The following is a 20,354-nucleotide window of genomic DNA, read 5'->3' as shown; positions in this document are numbered from 1 at the left end:
TCTTTTTCTTTTCTTCTTCCTTCTAAAGGTTTGAAGACTAACATTGCTGGGGGCAGAGTAGAACTCAGAAACAAAGGCCTTTTCTCCAAGGGAGGATTTTGTAGCCTCGCCTATTCGCTATTATTTGGAAATAGCTTTAGGGTTTTTAATCTCATCTCCCTTCTGTAACTATGCACCATGGCCAAGAGCTTATTCCTGGCATGAGTACAAAGCAGTTTGAGACACTGTAAGCTGAACCTACATGCAAGAATTCTTCGTATTACAATATCCCCAGAATCTTCATATGTAGCTCAGCTTGAGGTATGTGTTTGAAGTCAGCTACAGACGTGGAGATACAGAGCAGAGGAGGGGAGAAGTCCCGCATCCGTGACGGAGGCCCGCCTGAGAGCTGCTCCCCCACCCCCTTCTTAAACCAGGGTCGGTTATGGAGAGAGTTGTCCCGAGCAGGATGGCGGTCCTGCTGAACCTGACAGCCCCACTCCGCGCATTCCAGCGCCTTCTCGTGGCGCAGGACAGAAAGCCAGCTCTCCGGCCCTGCTCGTTTCCTGGCAAGTTTTATAACGTCAAGTGTTATCTCTCCTTCAGTGTCGCTTATTGGAGGTGTTGCATTCCCATGGACAGGAATGAGCAAGTTAGCGGTCCTTTCCTGGGGCTGCTTGCTTATCTGAGCAACTTCTCTGTTGGGTTTGGGAAGGTTCAGCATGAATGGCAGAGGACTCGGGGTTAGATCGGATTGCCTCTCAATACATCGTCTACATGAGTTTAACTGTGATCCTCGAATTTGCCCACAATGCCGGCAGTTCTGGCCTCTCCCCGAAACGGGGGTGCTTCACGTTTGTATGAATATCCTAATCATTTCTGAAAATGTTCACTTGATAGAGAGAAGCTAACTATTTTTTCATTTTTCACTAATGAATTTCCCTGGCGCTAAGTGAAGGAACCTGTGCAGCTGAGGAATTTGAAAGAAACACCCAGAACAACTGAATTTCCAAGTATTGAAATCAACAACACAGCCACACCTGGCTTCTCAAGTCTCTGGAGCATTTCTTTGTACAAATTATTGAAATGCAAATTCAGAGTTGCTTTGTGTGAACTGCAGGGTTACCGGTCAGAAGGAGCCCTTTTTTCCCTCAAATTGGCTTTCATTTAGGCTTAACAATTCTCTTCCTGAAAAATGATAGTAAAGTAAAATATTTCAGTGCATACTGGCAATGGAATAAAAACAGACAGCTTTAGCAAGAGTAGAAGGTGCACCGAGGACAGAGCCTGTGGGCCACTGGGGTGAGAACCAGAGTGGGGTTACTGTGGCTGCCAGGCTGCAGTATAGACGTCACTCACCGAGATTTGCTCTCGAGGAAAATAGAAATCATCAGGGATGACTGTGACAATTTTTGAAGTTCTGGGAAATTCATTTTACATCCCTAATGAGATAAAATAAGAATTTGGTATAGCCAACACAGGGTATATAAAATTCCAGATAAAATTTCCAGACGGTGGATGCATGTGCAATCACACACACGCATGCGAGCGTGGGGCGGGAGGAGAGGCAGAGGGAGAGAATCCTAAGCAGGCTCCATGTCCAGCAACATGACTTGAGCCCAGATCAAGAGTGAGACGCTTAACTGAGCCACCCAGGCTCCCCTCTCTGTGCATCTTTTAAAGCCAGGATTCTGCAGACACTTAACAGAAATCTATGGTCATTAAGGTCACGGCATATAGAAAACCATTGCTTTGCTAGTGTGAGGTGTTACTTCCCACTGTTATAGTCTCTATATAAAAGGTATATAGTATCTAGCATTCCATACGGGAGACATTTGGGATTCGCTAAAGTAGCTTCTGCACCATCTACTAATACCTAGTAAGCATCACAGTCTGACTGGTTTTGAATCAGATGAGCCACGACCATGAGGGCAAGCTGCTGTGTTGCCCTAAGGAAGACCGTAGGGCCTGCTGGACATTAGCATGGGTCTTGTGGAGCAAGAGTAGAGGACACACATCATCCACAGTGTTGGGTCCAACGTGGGAGGGCTGGGGCAGCACACAGTTGTTGTGCCTGACAGCGTTTGCGCAGTCACGGAGTGATCTATGGGAGGTCATGATGTGCTCTGGACTTTCCCGTTTCTCAGCTTTGACACCAGTGTTGATGGGTTTGGGTGTCCCAAGACCCCTGGGAGGTAACCAGGCAGGAGTTGTGCCATACTGATTTATTAAAAACTGGGTACAGGCAGCTCCCATTGTGTACCTTGGCTCAACCATGACTACGCCTGGAACCCTCTGTAGGGCTGGCCTTTGACCAAAGAGCAGTATGGGGCTGGCAGGTTTCCAAGTGCTCTGATGTCATCATTGGTTTCCATCTTGTGTGCACGACAGTAGTGTACGTTATTTCAGTAATTTCCATTTCACACTTATCTCCCCAAAGTAGATGAAACTTTTTAGTGCTTTATCTCTTGCATTGTTTGTCGGCCACACACAATGAGCATGTGTTGAATGAATGAGTGGACATGGTCACGGAGAGCGGGTGTCATCACCCGGGCTCATTGGTGCCCTGCCTGACCGCTTACTCTGAGTGGACACAGCATTGGTGTCTGTCATGAGCAGACCCTGTCACTGCCTCTGCATATAAAACACTCCTATGTGAAGACAGAGGCCACAGGTGGAATATACCCCAGATGGGTGACGGAGCGCCTGAGGTATTTTAGGTGAACGTTCATTGTGTGCCTCTTAACCTGTTGGTTTCTCTGCCGTTTTCCTTCAACCAGTGAGCAGATACTCCTGACACTGCCCATTTTGCAGATGAGGGAATGGAGGCTGGGGCAGGTGAAGCCGCCTGACCAGGGTCACAGAGCTGGCACGTAGTGAATTTGTTCTCTGGCGCAGGTTCTGCCTTCTCCCTGCACCGCTAGGCCTTGTGGTGTTTGTGGGATCATTCAGGGCACTGCAGGCTATTCTGACCAGGGAATGAGGGGCAGACACAACCAGCCAGGGCCTGAGAAAAGCCCGCTGGCCTGTCCCACGGCGGGAGGAAAGGCCTGGAGCGGGCGGTGAGACTGCTTTCAGAGAGCACCGCACCGACCGGGTTACTCAGAGTTACAGCGGAGAGACGCGTGTCCAGAAAATGCAGGAGGAACAGAGCCACTGTCCCTTCCTTTCCGTTTCTCTATTTTCCCCCCATTCTGTGTCTCTTTTTTTTCTGAAGCAAAGCCATGCGGTGTTGTAAATCTGCATTTGAATGTGCAGTTTCCAGAAAGGGATGAATCACTGTGGCTTGTCTAACTGGGCCCTGAAGGAGCCGTCCGTTCTGCATGTTGGACCTGTGCTCGCCCGCAGCGGGTGACGTCATTAACCCTCTCCCTTCTGCCCGGGCCACACACACCTTCATTGGTCCCAAAGCTGGGGGAGGCGCTTGCTGAGACGACCAACGCTCAGCAGGACATGGCACCCTCCGGCAGGGCTGTTCCGGCAACAAGACGGGATGCCTGAGTGTAGCTGGATTTGAACCAGGTGCTTGGAACTACAGCTCACATGATTTCCCTGTGAACCGCAGGTGTTGATCCCCCCACATTGTGTTTTGGTGGTTGCCTTCACCGGTAACGCACACCCTAATTGCTAAAAAAGCCACCTCTTAAAATAGCATTTAAATGGGATGAGATCTCACCAATGGAGGGACTTCAACTGTGTCCTTTGAGAGATGAATCTGAGGAGCGGTGTTTATGTCCATGAGCCGTGATCAGGTCTCGAAGGTGCAGCCAACCAGCCCGTGGCTTACAAAGCTGTTCACCGTCTCCCAGGTCCCCCCTTTTGAAGCCCTTTTCCACACCTACATCCTAGAATCTCACCTGTCCCAAATTCTTGGGAATTCTTCAGCAAATCCTTCAGAAAACTGTAAGGAAAGCGTAAGAGCTGCTTTCTGGTTTTGGGTTCGTGGATTCTAGTTGGCATAGCAGTTTTGCTGTGTGGAGAGTGATGTTCAGCTTTCTTCTACATTCCTGGGGACAGGACATTACAGGGAAGGAGGTGAGGTTTGAGGGAGGCTTTTTGTCCAGAGGAAGGTAAAATAAGCAGCACCTCTGGATCTTCTTTAAATTGTGTTGCAAAATACTTGAATCATGGCGCAGGTTACCAAGGACACTTGACTCTGCTTTAAAATCACTTCGTACTATTAAGAACAAGATGGAATTATTTTTGTGTGGCCTGGGTTGAGTAAATACCAAGTGAATTTCGGGGGCTGGTGCGCAAGCTCAGTGGTGGTGGTTCTGGGAGAAAGCGTGCCCGAGGGTGCAGGGGGACACTGTCCGAATGCCCCCGGGGCCTTGGCCGCTCAGCCTGTGAATCCACAGCTTGTGGTCCTCAAGCCTTTGATTACAAAATACTGCTTTCATTTAGCGGAGAGGCGCTCTCGTGTGGGGCATCGAATGACTATGTCGGATATTTACATTTATCTCAGACTATTAAAATCTGAATAGTCAGAAATATTACCATTTCCACTCCAAAATGGAAAACATTTTTTGACTCATTGCAGAAACACATGATAACAGTAAGCTGACGACTAAGGACAGTTAAGCTCTTTAAGAAATCTGGATTTGTGGAGAGAGGCTCGAAGGGAAAAGCCAGCAAAGTAGGGCCCCAAAAGCTTTAAGAGAAGGCCACACACTGGGGCCCTTTTTCTATGCGAGGGGGTTCTTAGCCGAGGTAGAATTCTGTGTTTTGAAGCCCAGAGGCCATGCGTCGTTCCCGCAGGGGCAGAAGGAACAGCTGGGAAGTGGGCACACCACGACCTTTTCGTCCACTGGAGGACTGAAACTTCCAAATGCGCGTCGCTCAGTTGATTCTTAGACTCACAGCCGGAGGAGCTGGGTGGGAAGTCCGTGGTGGACCCCCTGCTGGGGAACGGTTTATTTTGTGTGCATTTTGTTCCTTGAGGTAATGACTTAATCTGGGAAAAGATGTGAGAACCTGTCACCTTCACGTGATTTCCGCCAGTACTTCGAGAGAATGAATGGTCTGCGCAAGGTTGTGTTAACTTCTCTGTCCTGTGAGATCCTTTCCTATGATGAACTGCTGCTGCATTTCCTATTATATTACTGTTCAATTCCAAGAAAGAGAGGATAAACATTCTTAAATGTCATGCAGTTTATATCTTTGGCATAAGTGTTGGTTTGTATTTCAATGTCACATTCAAAATTATAAAACAAGTTAATGGGTTTCACGTTCTGTGTCATGAGATGCTTTTGCTAAGGAGTGCACCCCAGCACGAGACTGTGGTAATTCTAAGTGAATCCTGCATGGACGATTCCGAACACGATCAGCAGGTAAACTCCAAATTCATTCTGAGCAGAATTTTCTGTTTTTTATTCCTTCGAGTGGGTGTAATAATGGCGAGGGAAACAGTGCTTGTTGCAGTTTTGAGCGAATGGGGAAGAGAGAGCTCACGCCTCACATTTGTAAGGCAAGCCTCTCAGTTTAACATAAGTGTTAGACGTGCTGTCTTGAATTACTTCGACATCCTTCATGTTTTTCCTGCATTCTTCCACAAAAAGGCAGTTCCTCCGTTTTCTTTCCCATAGGACAAAATCCAGCTCAAACCAGGGTTTTATCTATCTTTGGTCGCATAACTTTTTATTATTTTAAAAATGTTTCCCTCTTTAAATCTAATTCATTCTGCTGCCTCAATATGGCAATGTATGTTAAGGGGGTTAGGACAATTTCCAAGTGAAGAAACTATGATATATTGCATATTAGAGTGTGTGTGTCCTCATGTACATGGCCAACCAGTTAGCAGCAGAAGTAGGAACTAATCTTCGGTTTGCTAGTTGGGGGCCTGTGACTGCAGATGACATTGTCACCTCAGGGTACTAGATGCCTCGTGTAATTTAACTAGGAAGTGACAAGCACTGTGAACTAATCAAAGGGCAACCCAATATTTGCGTAACAACTGTTGGTGACCCTTTGAGAGCCAAAAATAATCTATTCCTTATTTTCCCCTTTTAGGTTCCATAAATGAAAAGGTACCCCAACGGGAAGGCACAGGAAAAACAGGTAACTATCTTAAAATGAATTTCTATGATGATAATATATAACAGCTAATTCAATCAATGCCTTAAGTTAAAATTTAAATGTGGACTACGTGATAGGGAGAGCTGACACAGTTAATTACTTACTCATTCAACACACATGTATTTGTCCCTTTGGATGGCCAGGGATCTGCAGGTGCTGGGCAGGTAACCCCCGCACCCCACGTAAGGGCCTCTCAGGCGTGGCTTGTGCCGGGACCCCCTGTTGCTGGCAGGTGCCTCCTGGAGTCTGTACCCGGGGGGAGGGCTCCAGTGTGATGTTAGGTTCTACATGTAATTGTGGAGCATGGCAGTCACTGTGGGCCGCGGAGAAAGACATCTCAAAGCTTCCTCATGAGAAAGAGGGGCACGCTTTCCCGCCTGTGACAGTCACGTGCTCTGGGACTGGGGCCAACAAGAACCAGGTAGAGCAGCTAGCCGTTCGTTTCCGGAACCACTCCATAGCACCTGGGCCATCTCACGCAGGCGGTGGTGCACCCACCATGACCTTCCACGAGCCCCGACTTTTCTCTTTGCCCTTCCCGCAGTCATTGTCCTGTGGACCCAGGGATGTGTTTTCTGCCTTTATCTTATATCAACCTTTAAAGTCAGAAGTCGCTTTCAAGACAAAATAAAACATTTTTAGTATGAAAATTTTAGGCAATTCTATTTTTTCTGATGTAGGTTATAATATATGACCCAGTAATAAAGGAAAGTGATATAAAGCCAAGTAGACCTGAGTTTCACTCAAGTCCATTGCCACAAGCGTGCACTGAGGCTATGGCAAACGCTGTCCCTCCCTCGGAGGACAGTGGAGTCCCTTAAGTTATGAAGATAAACACAGGGGACAGGCACCTGGGACAGCATCAGCCTGTGAGGACGGTGTGTGAGGGGCGCGGTGGGAGTGTGGGCAGAGCAGTCTCGTGAAAGGGGAGGCGGTGGGTGGGCATGGAAGGTGTGGGCATAGGGACGGGTATGATGGAGGGTAGAGCAACCTCATAATTGGGGAAAATAGCCCAATTTCTAGGGGAAAGAAGGTACAGGCAGAGTCAGAATGCTGACTGGAGTGAGGGTTTACATTTGCAAAAGAATGTTAGATGAACAGCTTGGATTTGGGTCTGTAAGGTCCCAGGGTGGGCATGTCAGTATTTTCTAAAGAGGAGGAAGGGACAATATTCATGATTACAAACATCAGTCAGATGCTCAAGGGCAGAGCTGACAAAAGGAAACACTTCTTCAGACCCAGTTTCCTGATGCAGGGCCTTGCAGCACATTGCTGAACCTGCTATAGAAGTTAAAAAAAAAAAAAATCCCTAGGGAATTGGTATGTGGGCACAGAAATTAATTTAAGGCAGGAATGCATTCCTTTTGCTGAAGGCTCTTGATCTACAGACGTGCACACAACAGAGAAAAATGCCTGAAATTCAGCCACACATGTGGCTTATGGATAAAAACGAGGCCTTTGCAAACTCTAGTAGGGAAAACGGAAAGCACACAGCTCTCCACCGTTTTGTTTCATTTTCTTGAGGCTGAGTTCAGGAGGTGCTGATGCGTTTGTTACATTGGGACAGAACTACACACAGGCCCCGAGCGTGGACGGTGGTGGAGGGGCGTCACGCTGACAGCAGGGGTAGGGCCAGGGCCGGGAGACATGAGGGCCCCTGGTGCTGGAGTTGGGGGGTTACGGAGGCCTGTGGCAGCTCCCTCAGCATCATTTTCCCCACGGTGCCCTGAGCCTCACCCGCCGTGAGTCAGCTGGGCTGAGTTCTTAGGTTGGCTCGGACCCAGTGTTTTTGGAACAGGCTGGTGGCCCTACAGTGGTGACCTGCCTAGGCCTCAGTAAAAATGTCCAACACTAATAATGTGCTTGATTGATGTCATTTCAAAGGACTTCTAAATATGTTAAGTATACTGTAGCTATGTCCTCCGTTTAATTTTCGTTTCTGGAGGAGATTACAAAATGGTCAATGGGTTTATAGTTACTATCAGTGTTAGAACTTGGGTTTCTCAAATAGGCAACATTACTTTTTTTTTCAGTGTTCTGGTAGAAAGGAAACATTTTTCCCTAAAAGATTGTTCTGTGTTAAAGTTTTTTTAAAAAAGTCTTTTGGTTTTCCCCCAAAAAGAATTTATGAGAAACTTCATTTTTATTCTTCAGACATCTGGGAAAGTCATGAATCACAGATAAGCCTTATGGCTGGTCCTTATCTCTCCCACTGTTTATTGTATTTTAATCCTGAAATTATTATATAACAAAATCACATGAGCAAGCTTGAGTGAAAAGCACCAGGCTGGCTCTTGGGAGCCCCACAAAGTGCCTTGTGACTGCACCCCTGGCAGGGGCCCCGCTCATCCAGAGCAGACTTCTAGCAGCTCATTCTCCTTGTCTTCCTGCTATGTCTCAGAACTCTCTAGAAACTTATGCCCTACCAGGGAACCCACAGTCAGTTTTTCTACAAATTAAATAAAGATCATCCACTGGGATCTATGCCTCCAAAGAAATGATATAGAGTGATAACTCTAACACACGCCTGTCCCCCGCTCTGTGACGTTGACTCTGGTCCCTCCATGGGATCCTTCCTCCAGCTCCTGCAGGGGTGACGGAGGGGCTGATGGTGCAGGGGTGTGCAGGGCAGCAAGTCAGTTATGATTCTTTGATCCTTGCCTTGCACTTGGGAAAATGGGGCGGGGGGGTGCAGAGCAACGATATCTGGCTTCCCCCAGCCCGCCCCAGCCCGTCTCTTTGGTCACCCCAACTCGCTGACTCTGCCGACGTGAGTCCCCTCCCATGCTATGTTCCCTGGCTCAGGTTATTTCTGCGTCTTCCTCACCTGGCCCGAGCTGCTCCAGCTCCCAGGGACTAGCCCGGCACTTCCCTCAGGGGCCCGGGGCCCAGCCTGCACTCACTTTACGTGGCAGCTCACCAAGGGTGCTGTGCAGTTTCAGGGAGCCCCTGCCGGGCTCCGCTTACCTGTGCACCTGGGGTGGTGGTTTTTGTTGATGTGTGGGGTGTATGCAAGCCCTCAGCTTCCATCCTGTATGCACACTTACTGAACTTACTCTCATAATTGTAGTCTCCTTGCAAATCTTTTCCGTTCTGAATTCAGATGATGCCACAGCTCCAGCGCTGGAGACTCAACCTCAAGGAGATGAAGAAGGTGAGCCCGGGACAGAACAGGCTCCGGCTGGGGGAGGAGGTGGGTGTACACGGGGGCAGTCATGGGCCTGGGAAGTGCGGGCAAGTCACGCTGCTGGCAGTCCACTCGAAGGGGACTGGATTTGGCCACTTGCAACTTTATGAGGGCTCCTGCTGTCTTTCCTGTGACTTTGGAGCAGGCTCATGAGTGTGGCCATGGTGCTTTCATATAGCACCACCCAAAGGTCTTTTTTTTTAATCAAAATTTATGAGTTGAAATTGTATACTTTGGATAACATAAAGTATTTATTTCAAAAGGGTGTAACACATACATCATGTTCCCTGTTCATACATCATGTCTTTCCCATCGTGTGTTCACCACAATGTGGTGCATGAGACGAGATGTGTGAAGTCACATGCATGTGTGTGTTTTAAAGGGTTTTTGAACTTTATAATCATGGCAAGGATGGATTTCCTATTCTTGGCCTTTCATAAATTGTCGTCGGTATTTGCCAATGGGTCATAGATTCTCAGTTTGAAAGGAATGAGGGTTTGAAGACAAAGTGTAAGGAATGCACATGATAAATAAATCAGAGACTGAAAGGTAGAATTACACGGTGCTCTGTAGAGAACAGGAGTAGGAATGGCTCACGTCTGTACGGCCCCAAATGCGACATGGTGTCATTAGCTCACGGAGTCCTCAGATGCTGCTTCACAGACGAGCACGCTGACGTCACGGGTCTGAGGTCAAGGGCTGAGAGCCGCAGAGCACGGCTCTGCCACAGGTCCTCAGGCCTTGAGTGTGACTGACGCACACGGCTAACCCTCAGGGGTTTGATTAATGCTATTGCAGGAAAGGATGTGTTCCTGAAATGTTTTATGCAGAATTATATCTTCCACGTTGTAGTTTGTACTGAATCTTCCCTGAGCAAAACCTCGTGTGTTGCGTGAATACCCATCTTTACCACACGAGGGTCTGTTTCTGTCAGGGCTTTTCTCTGAAACCCACTTCTTTTAAGTGGAGCCAGTCTGGATCCATATAACTTTTATTTACACTTCCGGATGAAGAAAGGGGAAAAGAAATGCTCAACTTTTAAAAACATCTATTATTCTTTCCTTTTGTCTCACACACATAATCATTTTAAGGGTTTCTTTAAAAATGTATGATATGTATTTATTGAACACACTGACTTTTTGGCTTTTAGGTTACCTACTGAGATCTTTAATTGAGAGACTGTTTTCATGATGCATTAAAAATAATTATCATTTTGTTTTGGTTTATTAGATATCGCATCACGTTACCCCACGCTTTGGACTGAACAAGTTAAAAGTCGGCAGAACAAAACCAATAAGAATTCAGGTAAAAGGGGGCCCAACGTCACTTTGTGAGGAGTGCTTTAATAGATGTAGGAAGTGCTTTTGTTTTCTGGAAGTTGAGCACGTAGTCCATCTTTTTCTGCAGTTTTCAATGAGTCATGCAAATAATTCTTGTGACTTGACCACTAAAATGTAGTTCAGATTTTAGTGTTTTTATTAAATGTTCTGTTCTCTGAAAATGTCAAGCAAACGATAGCTTCAGGTATAAAAATAGAAGTATTTGATAATAAGTGTTTGTTTTTGACCTAATTTCAGAGATGTCCGAGCACTTGGCTAATTTAGTTCAAAATTCTCAAAACTATGTGGATTGATTTGCTACAAAGGAGTGTTTGGCAGACTTTTACGTTTTAAAGCTGTTTTGACGTTTAGAGAGGTGACGGGTTGCCTCCTGTCTGGTTCTCAACTTTTGCTGGTTTCGTGAAAGTGGACTCCCTCTGTGATCTTTGCGCTTAGTGGATTGTGTGTGTTTCCTCTGGCTTTAAAAATTTTTTTTTTTTTTTTTTTTTTATAAATACTTACTGAAAGAAAGTGTCCTTCCAGGTTTAAAGTATCCAGCTGCAAAGGGACCACAGACTCCGTAATAACGGGAATGTTCTGTGATGGGCCTCAGGTAAAAGCCATTAGCATTCACAAAAGCAGCCTTAGAGCCACAGCTTGGCTAAATGTGGTTACATGTTTTCCTTTCAGGAGTGTTTTAATGCCCATTTACAGAAAAAAAAGTTCAGAAGGTTTCTCAAAGTTCAGGTTACTAAGAATAGTTTGATTCTTTTCCCCTACTGTGCCCTTACACGCACTCCGAGGATTCCTGATGGGAAGCCCCGAGTCTTGCTGCTTTGCAGCCCACCTGGAAGTCCCAAGACAGACTCTCTAGGTGGGAACAGTCACTGACTCCCCACCCAGAGGGCGACCTGAAGAATGAGCCGCAGAAGCACAATCGGAGGGTCGGCGCGGAACGAGGCCCGTGCGTTCTTGTGCGACTTCTGCTGGTGACGTTCCCTTTCACTGCCTCACTACCTCCGGCCCCACGTCTTAATGCTCAGCTACGCTGTTACTGCCCAGGACGTGACCTGCACCCCTTCCAGCGACAGCTCCTGCAGGGCTGAGATGAGAAGGGGAAAAATCCAAGTTTTGACTCTCAGATACATGTGTACAAATGGCAGGGGAATCTAAATCATATTTCTAGAATTCGAATTTTTTTTCTCAGAAGTGATTGCGAAAAGTTTTTCCTATTGTATAAAGATATCAACGTGCATCCTTCTCTTAGGAACTGTAGAAATGGGCAGTTAGTTTTGCTCAATCTTGTCACCCTAATTCCAAAAGTGATCTCATTAGGTTTGCCCTGTGGCATGTGATTAGTGCATGGGGAATGAACAAAACGTTGTATGTTTTCCTTGGATCATGGAAGCTTCTCATGGAAGAAGCAATGTGGCATTCCCCGAGCTTAAATTGAAGAACGCATGCAAAATTATTCTGAATAATGTCACTGGTAATGTGCATTTCTCTATAAAAGCAATTTGAGTTGTTAGAGGACATGATTTCAGATTTGGACAGAGTAAGTTGCTCGTGAGCTCATGGAGCAAGCACATCTCTGGGTTTCACTCGTCACGGGCTCTTTTCAGGCCGACAGCAGCGGGCCAGGCTGTCGATGTGTGGTGGGGCTGAAAATGATGTTTCAGGAAATGCCAGTTTACCTAAGCCACCCTATACTGTAATTTGATTTAAGTCCGCCTAAATGAGCAGAACACAAAAAGATGACGTTCAATTGACTTATGGACATGGGGCATGAAATTACTGGATTCTGTCAGTTGTCTAGATACAAAGTCTTTCTGAGGGTCTGAAAAAAGACAAAACTGGTATTTTACAATATTAAAATAGTATTTCATTAATTAAGTCTAACAATGAAATAGCAAACACCCATAAGGTTTGCATAACAACCACTGTTGTTCATGAGGTTTCAAATGTAAAACGAGCTTCATTTGTATTTAATTTTAATTTTTTATTTCTTTAATTTTTAATTTTTTTATTTTAAAAGAGAGGGAGAGAGAATCTCCAGCAGGCTCCATGTGGGTTCTCTCCCAGGTTCCTGAGACCATGACCTGAGCCAAAATCAAAAGTTGGAGGCTTAACTGACTGAGCCACCCAGGCGTCCCTAATTTTTATTTTTTTTTAAAGATTTTATTTATTTATTCATGAAAGACAGAGAGAGAGAGAGAGAGAGAGAGAGAGAGGCAGAGAGAGAAGCAGGCTCCCAAGGAGCAGGGAGCCCGATGCGGGACTCGATCCCAGGACCCTGGGATCATGACCTGAGCCAAAGGCAGACGCTTAACCATCTGAGCCACCCAGGCGCCCCTCTAATTTTTATTTTTAAAAGATACTTTTACTAATGATCTTCTATGATAGAAGTAGGCACATTTATTTAATAAGGCACAAATAATTTGTGATTTGTTTATTATTCTGTATTCTTTTTAAAAATCAGCTGTTTGTCCTTATTTATTCATGCTCTTTCACGGAAGAGGCCAGACTGGGAATGTATTTCTCTTGCTCTGATGTTTCTTTATCAATTAAAAGTCCCTCTATTTTTTTTTCCCTGTGAGTTGTGCTAAAATAATAGAATATTACTTCTGCTACTAAATACATAGACTATGATTGCCATGTATAATGAGTGTGTATTGTACACCTATAGTTAGGATGCTTTGGAGAGTTCAGTGAAGGAGTTCATTAGGAGGAACCTTTCCTGCAGAGGAAAATGTAGTACTCTTGCCTATGAACATTTACACATAGTAGGTACTCAAGAAGTGTTTATCTATTAAATTAGTAAAGAGTTTTACCATATGAGGTTCCATTGGCTCTCTGATGGTATCATTACATTTTTCCCGAAAACAAACTAAATGAAGCAAACAACAACAACAAAACCAGATAAATAACTAGAAAAGAGAATTAATTTCAGTTTGACCACTGCACTTTTTTTAATCAAAATTCAATATAAATATAAATGAAATAGTCTCTTGGTGATTCATTTAGCAAGAAGAGAATTACTCCCATTATGTGAATCATTATACATCAATGAGTAAAACGTAAAATTGTGTTTTAGTTAAGAATGTATTGAGCACCTGGGTGGCTCAGTCAGTTAGGCATCTGCCTTCAGCTCAGGTCATGATCCCAGGGTCCTGGGATGGAGCCCCACGTTGGGCTCCCTGCTCAGTGGGGAGTCTGCTTCTCCATCTCCCTCTGCTGCTCCCCCTGCTTGTGTTCTCTTGCGCCTTCTCTCAAATAAATAAATAAAATCTTTTAAAAAAAAAGGAATGTATTACTCAATTTTCCCTCTCAATATAAAATTGAGAGTTTCAACTACTTTCTTGAATAATTTTATCATATTATTTTATTTCTATCCAATAAGATATAAAAGTTGATCACAAAATTTTACCACAGAAGAGGTTTTGTAACATATGGTCTTTGAATTATGCAAAGTTCATTTATAGAATGTGAAAGGAGTAAGAGGTTTCTGAACAAGAAACCTCTCCAAATATGCTCTCATACTAGAGAACAGAAAGTCAATATTGTTCGCAATATTGATCAGAACTGAACAGGAGTTTCGGGAAAATGGGTTGATTTGGATGCTATAGATCATGCATCTCTGGAGCTAGAAGGGACCGTCTGTGCCCTGTAGCCCACCCCCCTCATTTTATGAATTAAAGGAAAAGGAAAAAAAAAACAATTCTCAGAAAAATGGAGAGACTTAGTGCCGTTTCTGGGATTTCTTCAACTTAGTACATTTCATGGAGAAGACAAGCTTTTGAAAATGCCTTACACAATGGATGGGCTTTAATGCAATTATGGAATCTTACAGCTAAAGAAGCCCAGAGATCATCTCATTCAACCCACTTAATGTAACAATCGAAGAAATGGACCTCAAGACAGACAAGTAATTCACTCCAGGCAGACCAGGTGGATATGTATTTTTTTTAAATGTGCTGTCCTATAAGAAGAAACCAAGTTGCATGGACATAAGCGTCTTCACTCGGAATGTTCTAGTAGTCTGTGAGGTTTATTGAGAGGATGAAAGCCCCACAAGGTTGAGGTGAGCGCAGGTGTATACTTGCTACCTGGGCCGGGGGTAAGGCTGTGCGTTCCCCTCCAGCGGTCCTGGCCTTGGCTGCACCTCGGGTGTGCCCGTTGCTCCTCAGGACTCCTACCTTCATACTGAGCTCTGTCCCCCTCAGTCTGCATTCCTCTGGGGACATCGGTGCTGCTGGCCCTGGATCGCCCCCCACCTCCTGAGCCCTACTTACCCTCCCACATAATCAACAATTACGGCTCGTCTGTCTTGTCGAGTCACGGGTCTGGGTTCCTTACAGTTTTTAACAGTAATTTGGTACCTTGTGTACGAGCAGATCCATGAGCCTACCCTTGAGCCCTCCGACAACCCGATCACCCAGGGGTCTCACAGTCTCGCTGCCGTCCGCAGCCTCGTGCTCTGGCCTCCAAGCAGCACGCGCACATGCGGGCCCCCCACCTTCAGGACAGGCTCGGTCTGGGGGGAGACGGGGTGACTTGGCCACGTCCCTCTTTGAACTTGCAGACACTGTCTTTCTTGCTTGAACGTAGGTGTTAATTTTAGATATTTACCTCGGGTCTTTTCCTGAACATATTTTCACCAAAGTAAGCACAATCTTACCAACCCCGGAGATGACTGTGATTGAGTTAGGAGTGAACAGCCGTGGTCATCCTCCTCCCAGTCTCGTATTTGTCTCCGTGACATCAGAGCGATCCCCTCCAGACACCGACCGCACGCGCGGAAGGGCTCTGCGGGTCAGTGTGAGGCGCTGGAGGTTTGGGAGCATCAGCAGACGTCTGCTGACGGCTTCCCGCCGGTCCTTCCCTCCTTCGAGCAGGGGAGCTGTGTGCCAGTCCCTCGTGTGCACTCCTGCCCCATCCGCTTGGCCCTAGGAACAGGCCAGGGGGGCTGGGGCTCAAAGGGGACTGGGCCTGCACTGGGCACCAGGGTGGATGGAACTCTGGGGAGTGCACAGCACCCTCTCCCCCGGAGGGGCTGCTCAGGGGCTGCAGGTGCTTTTTAATTTGAGAACCATGAGGGTTGTATCCACTGATCCCGACGAGGCTCCAGCTCCCCTCAAGCTTCCCACCTCCAGCAGGGCCTGGCTGCCCAGGCTGCACAAGAGCTCCCCGATGAAGCAGAGACAGGCGAGGGGGCTATACGGGGACTGAGAGACGCAGGCGGCCCAGGGCAGCATCTGTTTCTGGGGTGTCGGTGTCGGGGGCCGTCACGTGCAGCGTCCAGGAGCTGAGACGAGGGGAGGACCCCCGGCGGACAGCATCCAGCTGGCTCTAGCCGTCAGCCTCTGGAAGGAGGACAGGGTCTGGGGAGGCGGGGGGCCCCGGCCTGGGGTGCGGCTCGCACCCCCCTTGCCTGGAGGAGCAGGAAGTCAGCTCCCGGCTGCAATCTGTGGCTTTGGCTCCGTGAGAGCAGAGTGAGGAGCAGGACCTGGAGCCGTGGCGGGAAGGCCCCCGACAGGCTCATTCTGCTGGCGGGCGAGCTCTGCGTGACTCAGGCCTGCCCCTTCGCTGTCACCGTGGGCCCGGCCCCCGCAGGTTGACCCAAGGGTGTTCTGTCCAGTGGGAGACCTGACGCCTACTTCTCCTCTGAGTTCTGTCATTTTGGGGCCCACGGGTGGATTCTGCAGTTGTCCACCTGGGCTTGGGCGCTGTCGCCTCTGCCCTGAGTCAGCCTCGTGGCACAGCGGGTATGCGCTCCCTTGGGCAGTGGCTCCACTGGACTCCATTACCACACAGTCCGCGGGGAACAAAGCAAAAGCAGAGCCCAGGGGGGAACAGAGACGGACTTGGTGGCCTGAGTTGTGTGCACAGTGATGCGGCTCAGGCCCCACCCGGCACCCCCCGCCCTCCTGCCTCAGCTCCTGCCCTCGGCTCGGCCTTCGAAGCCTCTGTCCTTCAGGCCTCTGGCATTCCCTGCCTTGGTGACCGTCCCGCCTCCAGGGACCTGTGATCACTGGCCAGGGAGACAAGAGACCAAGTGGCTAGTGGTTCTGCAAGTTGGAGAGGAAAGAATTATATGCTGGGAGTTGTTAGACCCATCAGGAAACCCAGCCTGAGCTCTGTGCCCACCGGGCCGGTCTAGTCCAGGGTTCCCAAGCTGGGGGCTGCCAGAAGGACATGTGGGCCCCAGAGCTCACACTCCCCTGTCACGGGCAACTGCCCCATCCTCCGCTCCGGCACAGGAGGAGGTCCCTGGGGGTCCGTCATACCAGCATCTCAGGACGGAATTCCTGCGACCGAGGCCCTACTAGCCGCCTCCACACAATCCTGGGCCTGCCCCTGTGAGCGGAGCCTGAATGCGGAGCCCAGCGGAGCCCAGCTGCCTGGCCACACACTAGATATTTCTGAGACGGTATTTTGTAGATGAACATTTAAATCAGCTGGCCCCGAGTGAAGCAGGTTGCCCTCAAAATTCAGTGGGCTTCTCCCAGTAGGACAGGGGAGCCTCAGATGTCAAGTGCAGGCATGGCATAGGGGGCAGGGGGTGAATTCCGCATTGCTGGGCAAGTGATGCGGTTGCCCTCTCAGGGAAGACCAAGGGAACCCTGCCACCATTTGCTTGGGGCCCCCACGTTCCAGTTAAGTCCCTCCCCGAATGTGGACACTGACTTGTGCCCAGAGGCAAGTGAGACTCAGGCCCACAGTGTGTCACGTCCGGGTGGTCAGTCGGAGGATGTGGGCCCAGCATCAGTTGTGTGCCCTCTGTCCTGCTCTGGGGGAAGGTGAGGGGTTGTGAACTTTCTCTGTGTTGGGGCAACAGGCTGACCTTTCTGGCCACTGCCTTTAATGACCTGGGGCTGCTGGTGGATTGGACCGCGCCCGCCGTGGGACGTGCCCCTGTGGGAGATAGTGTTGTTGCCCATGGCCGTGAGCACAGAGGCAGCCTGGCCCCTGGAGCTGTGAGCACCCGCACGGGTCCCGGATGGCCGAGCTCTCCTCTCCGGGCCTGCGTCACAGCGCTCCACTTAGCCCTAGTGGGGCGCCAACCCGGGGCGCTGTCCAACCCTGGGGGCCGTGGGTCTTGGGGCACCGGCAGGCTCTTCGAGCAGCTCCGAGGGAGAGTCCCCAGGGCAGACTCCGTGGCACTTGGTGGTCTGTCACTGTTTCGCATCTGAAGTCGGCAGTGCAGCATGTCTTTTTCTCTCGGCTTGTGGCTCTTCCAAAAGCTGGGCGCCGAGATGGCCCTTCGGAGACCCCAGGCGAGAGCGCAGCCTGGGGCCGGCGGGGCAGCCTTGAGAAGCCTCTGGTTTCACTGGTCTTTTCAAGTAGTGCATGTGGGCGGGAGGCAACGTGGGGCCCATTTCTCCTCTCTGATGTCCTCCCACTTCTGAGAAAAATGTTTCCTTCTCCCCGAACTCTTAAAAACGGCTCTGCTTTACATCCAGGGGATGTCCGTGATGCCCACAGTGTTCCACGGTTTTATGGGACCCCCTCAGTGGAAACATTCTTCTGCTTTCTTCGGAGTTGATCATTTTTGTTTTATTGCACATATTAAAATTAGTGCCAGAAGATAATTATCTTTTGATTCTGCTTTAAATCATGGTAAATTGCATTCCCTTGGGAAAAAGTAATACCCATTATGTTTTCTTTTCGTTCTAAGTTTTAAAGTATTCGTTCTCCCATTTCCTTTTTGTTCTGTTTTTCAAACACAGGATTGCAATTACATCAAGATACCAACTAGATTCTTAGGTGATAAAATCTTGGTTATTTGCAGAGATTTAAGTATTAAAATAAATCCAGTAACTTCTTTTAAATGTGGACTGTAAAAGTATATTATTTCAAAAAATATTGATCTATCCCAAAGTGTGCCTAACTGAATTTATTCAATTTTTCCAATTGTAAAGGGGAGTTTTAATTTGAATCATGTGTAATTCTTAGATTTCAGTATCCAAACTGTGGTTAAATAACCGGGATGCAACATTTCACTGTGAGTGCAGGAAATAGTAATGAGAACAAGCACATCACACCCAAGCTGCTTGAAAACACGTGCCGGCCGTGTGTTCATCCAAGCTTCATGCTCTCACCATGTAAAGATGTGCATCTACTTCTCCATTGAACTGATGAGGTCTGGTATTAAATAGAACCATAGCTACAATTTACAGAAAGCTTATGCATCCGGCAAAATGTCATGTGTTTTAATGGATAATGTAATCTAATTCATGTCTCCAAAATCCCTAAGTAGCAGATGCTTGGATTTAGCCCAGATTTGGGGTTCCAGATTTCCTACCGCTGCACTGCAGATCAGACAGGTGTGTTCGGTTCCAAAGCCAGGGGGCTTGCCATGAAATGACTTTGGTCCCATTCTCTGGAAGTTGTCCCTGTGTTTGAGAGCAGACTGGGCTGCCTGGCCGTGGTGCCTCTGCTGTGAGCTCTTGACCGGGTGCAGGACGGGACTCTGGGGGGTGGGAGCGGCCACAGAAGTGTCGTGATGGGAAGTAGCACCAGGCAGAAGCAGGTGTCAGGCCCGTGGATGGGCCACAGGTGTGAGGACGAGGAATGTGTCAGCATCTTCACTCTGGAAACTGAAAGCAGAGCTGCACCATCCTTGCCATTTACACGGTAAGGGATGCATTGGGCGAGCGGAGGCGCCTGCAGAGAGGCAGGTGCACCGCGTGCCGTGAAGGGCTTTGGGGCACCGTGCACACACACGGCGTGTGTGGGAACACCGCAAACAGAGCAGGTGACTGTCCCTTCTCTGGGTGGCTGCAACTTAGGTGTGGCCTTTCTTCCAGCAGAATCTCAGCTGCTGCGAGAACCTCCCTTGGGCTCTGTGACGACCCGAGGGCCCAGAAGGGCACTGGGGCTGGTTTGGGGTTCCCTCTGCGTGACCCTCATCAGCTTATCTCTCCCTGTGTGTCAGCAACTCGTCCTCAAAGCGTAGTGTGCCGACTGAACAGGCAGGAATCGGACCATGGGTGTGAAAGCCCCGCCGGCCAGTGGGGTCATCCGTGTCAGCCAGTCGCAGGATGGACTCAGTTCCCAGTGGCTCACATCTCAGGTCAGCCTCCGACTTTGCAAATAACAAGAGGATGCTCCTTGGGAATCCCGTGCGTTGTGTTGATTGTAAAGTTACTAGAGACCCGTGCTGAGAAATCAGGAGCTAGAAACTGTAAGGACAAATAACAGATGCCCCGACAGAGGGTTTGCTGGTTGCAGTGAAATTCATGGGTTGTCTTGAATCCTGGTGTGGTTTGAAGGATGAACTCGAATGAAACGTCTCTCCTTGCTTTTCATGCTTAGGAAGAGAAATTTGACAGAACATAACCATGATCTGTCTCTATGGTCTTCCCATCAGTTAGATTAAAGAGTAAATCAGAATCAATTCAGCTCATGAGCAAGGGAGGGTCTTCTTGGAAATGACTTACAGTTAAACGAGATTGGATTTCCTGCCTTCGCCCACAGGGAGAGCAGAGGGGGCCTTCTGTCCGTGGCTGTCCTCGTCTGAGTGAGTCCTGCCTGCGGGCCCTCCCTCCCCAGCTGTGTGCAATTTTTTGTGTTGGGCGAGTAGTATAGAGCTTTGCTAGCCCTGCACTATTTCTACCAGCAAATCTTTCCAAATGGGACAAAGTTGAAGTTTCCGGTATAGTCTCTGGGTTGTGCAGCTATCACCGTCTAACTTTAGAACATTTTCATCATTCCAACTAAACCCCAAGCCCCACATCCACTAGCGGTCACTCCCCTTGGCCACCCCCAGCCCCGGGGAACACTAAACTCCT

General features: G+C 48.2%; 1 protein-coding gene across 6 annotated transcripts in view; it reads left to right on the top strand.

Moving 5' to 3' along the window:
- Nucleotides 1-20,354, top strand: part of SMOC2 (SPARC related modular calcium binding 2) — a 154,060-nt gene that overhangs the window by 66,187 nt on the left and 67,519 nt on the right. For 2 of the 6 annotated variants that reach the window (XM_027603678.2, XM_027603677.2), the window contains exons 5-7: nt 5,989-6,036; nt 9,158-9,208; nt 10,472-10,546. In XM_027603678.2, coding sequence (XP_027459479.1) covers nt 5,989-6,036; nt 9,158-9,208; nt 10,472-10,546 — 174 coding nt within the window. Of the gene's footprint in view, nt 1-5,988; nt 6,037-9,124; nt 9,248-10,471; nt 10,547-20,354 lie in introns of all 6 variants that reach the window. The other 4 variants (XM_027603674.2, XM_027603673.2, XM_027603675.2 and 1 more) reach the window with 3 other exon arrangements.

Source organism: Zalophus californianus, chromosome 7, assembly GCF_009762305.2.
Source record: "Zalophus californianus isolate mZalCal1 chromosome 7, mZalCal1.pri.v2, whole genome shotgun sequence".
Taxonomy (NCBI): Eukaryota; Metazoa; Chordata; class Mammalia; order Carnivora; family Otariidae; genus Zalophus; species Zalophus californianus.
This window is presented reverse-complemented; position numbering and strand designations above follow the sequence as displayed.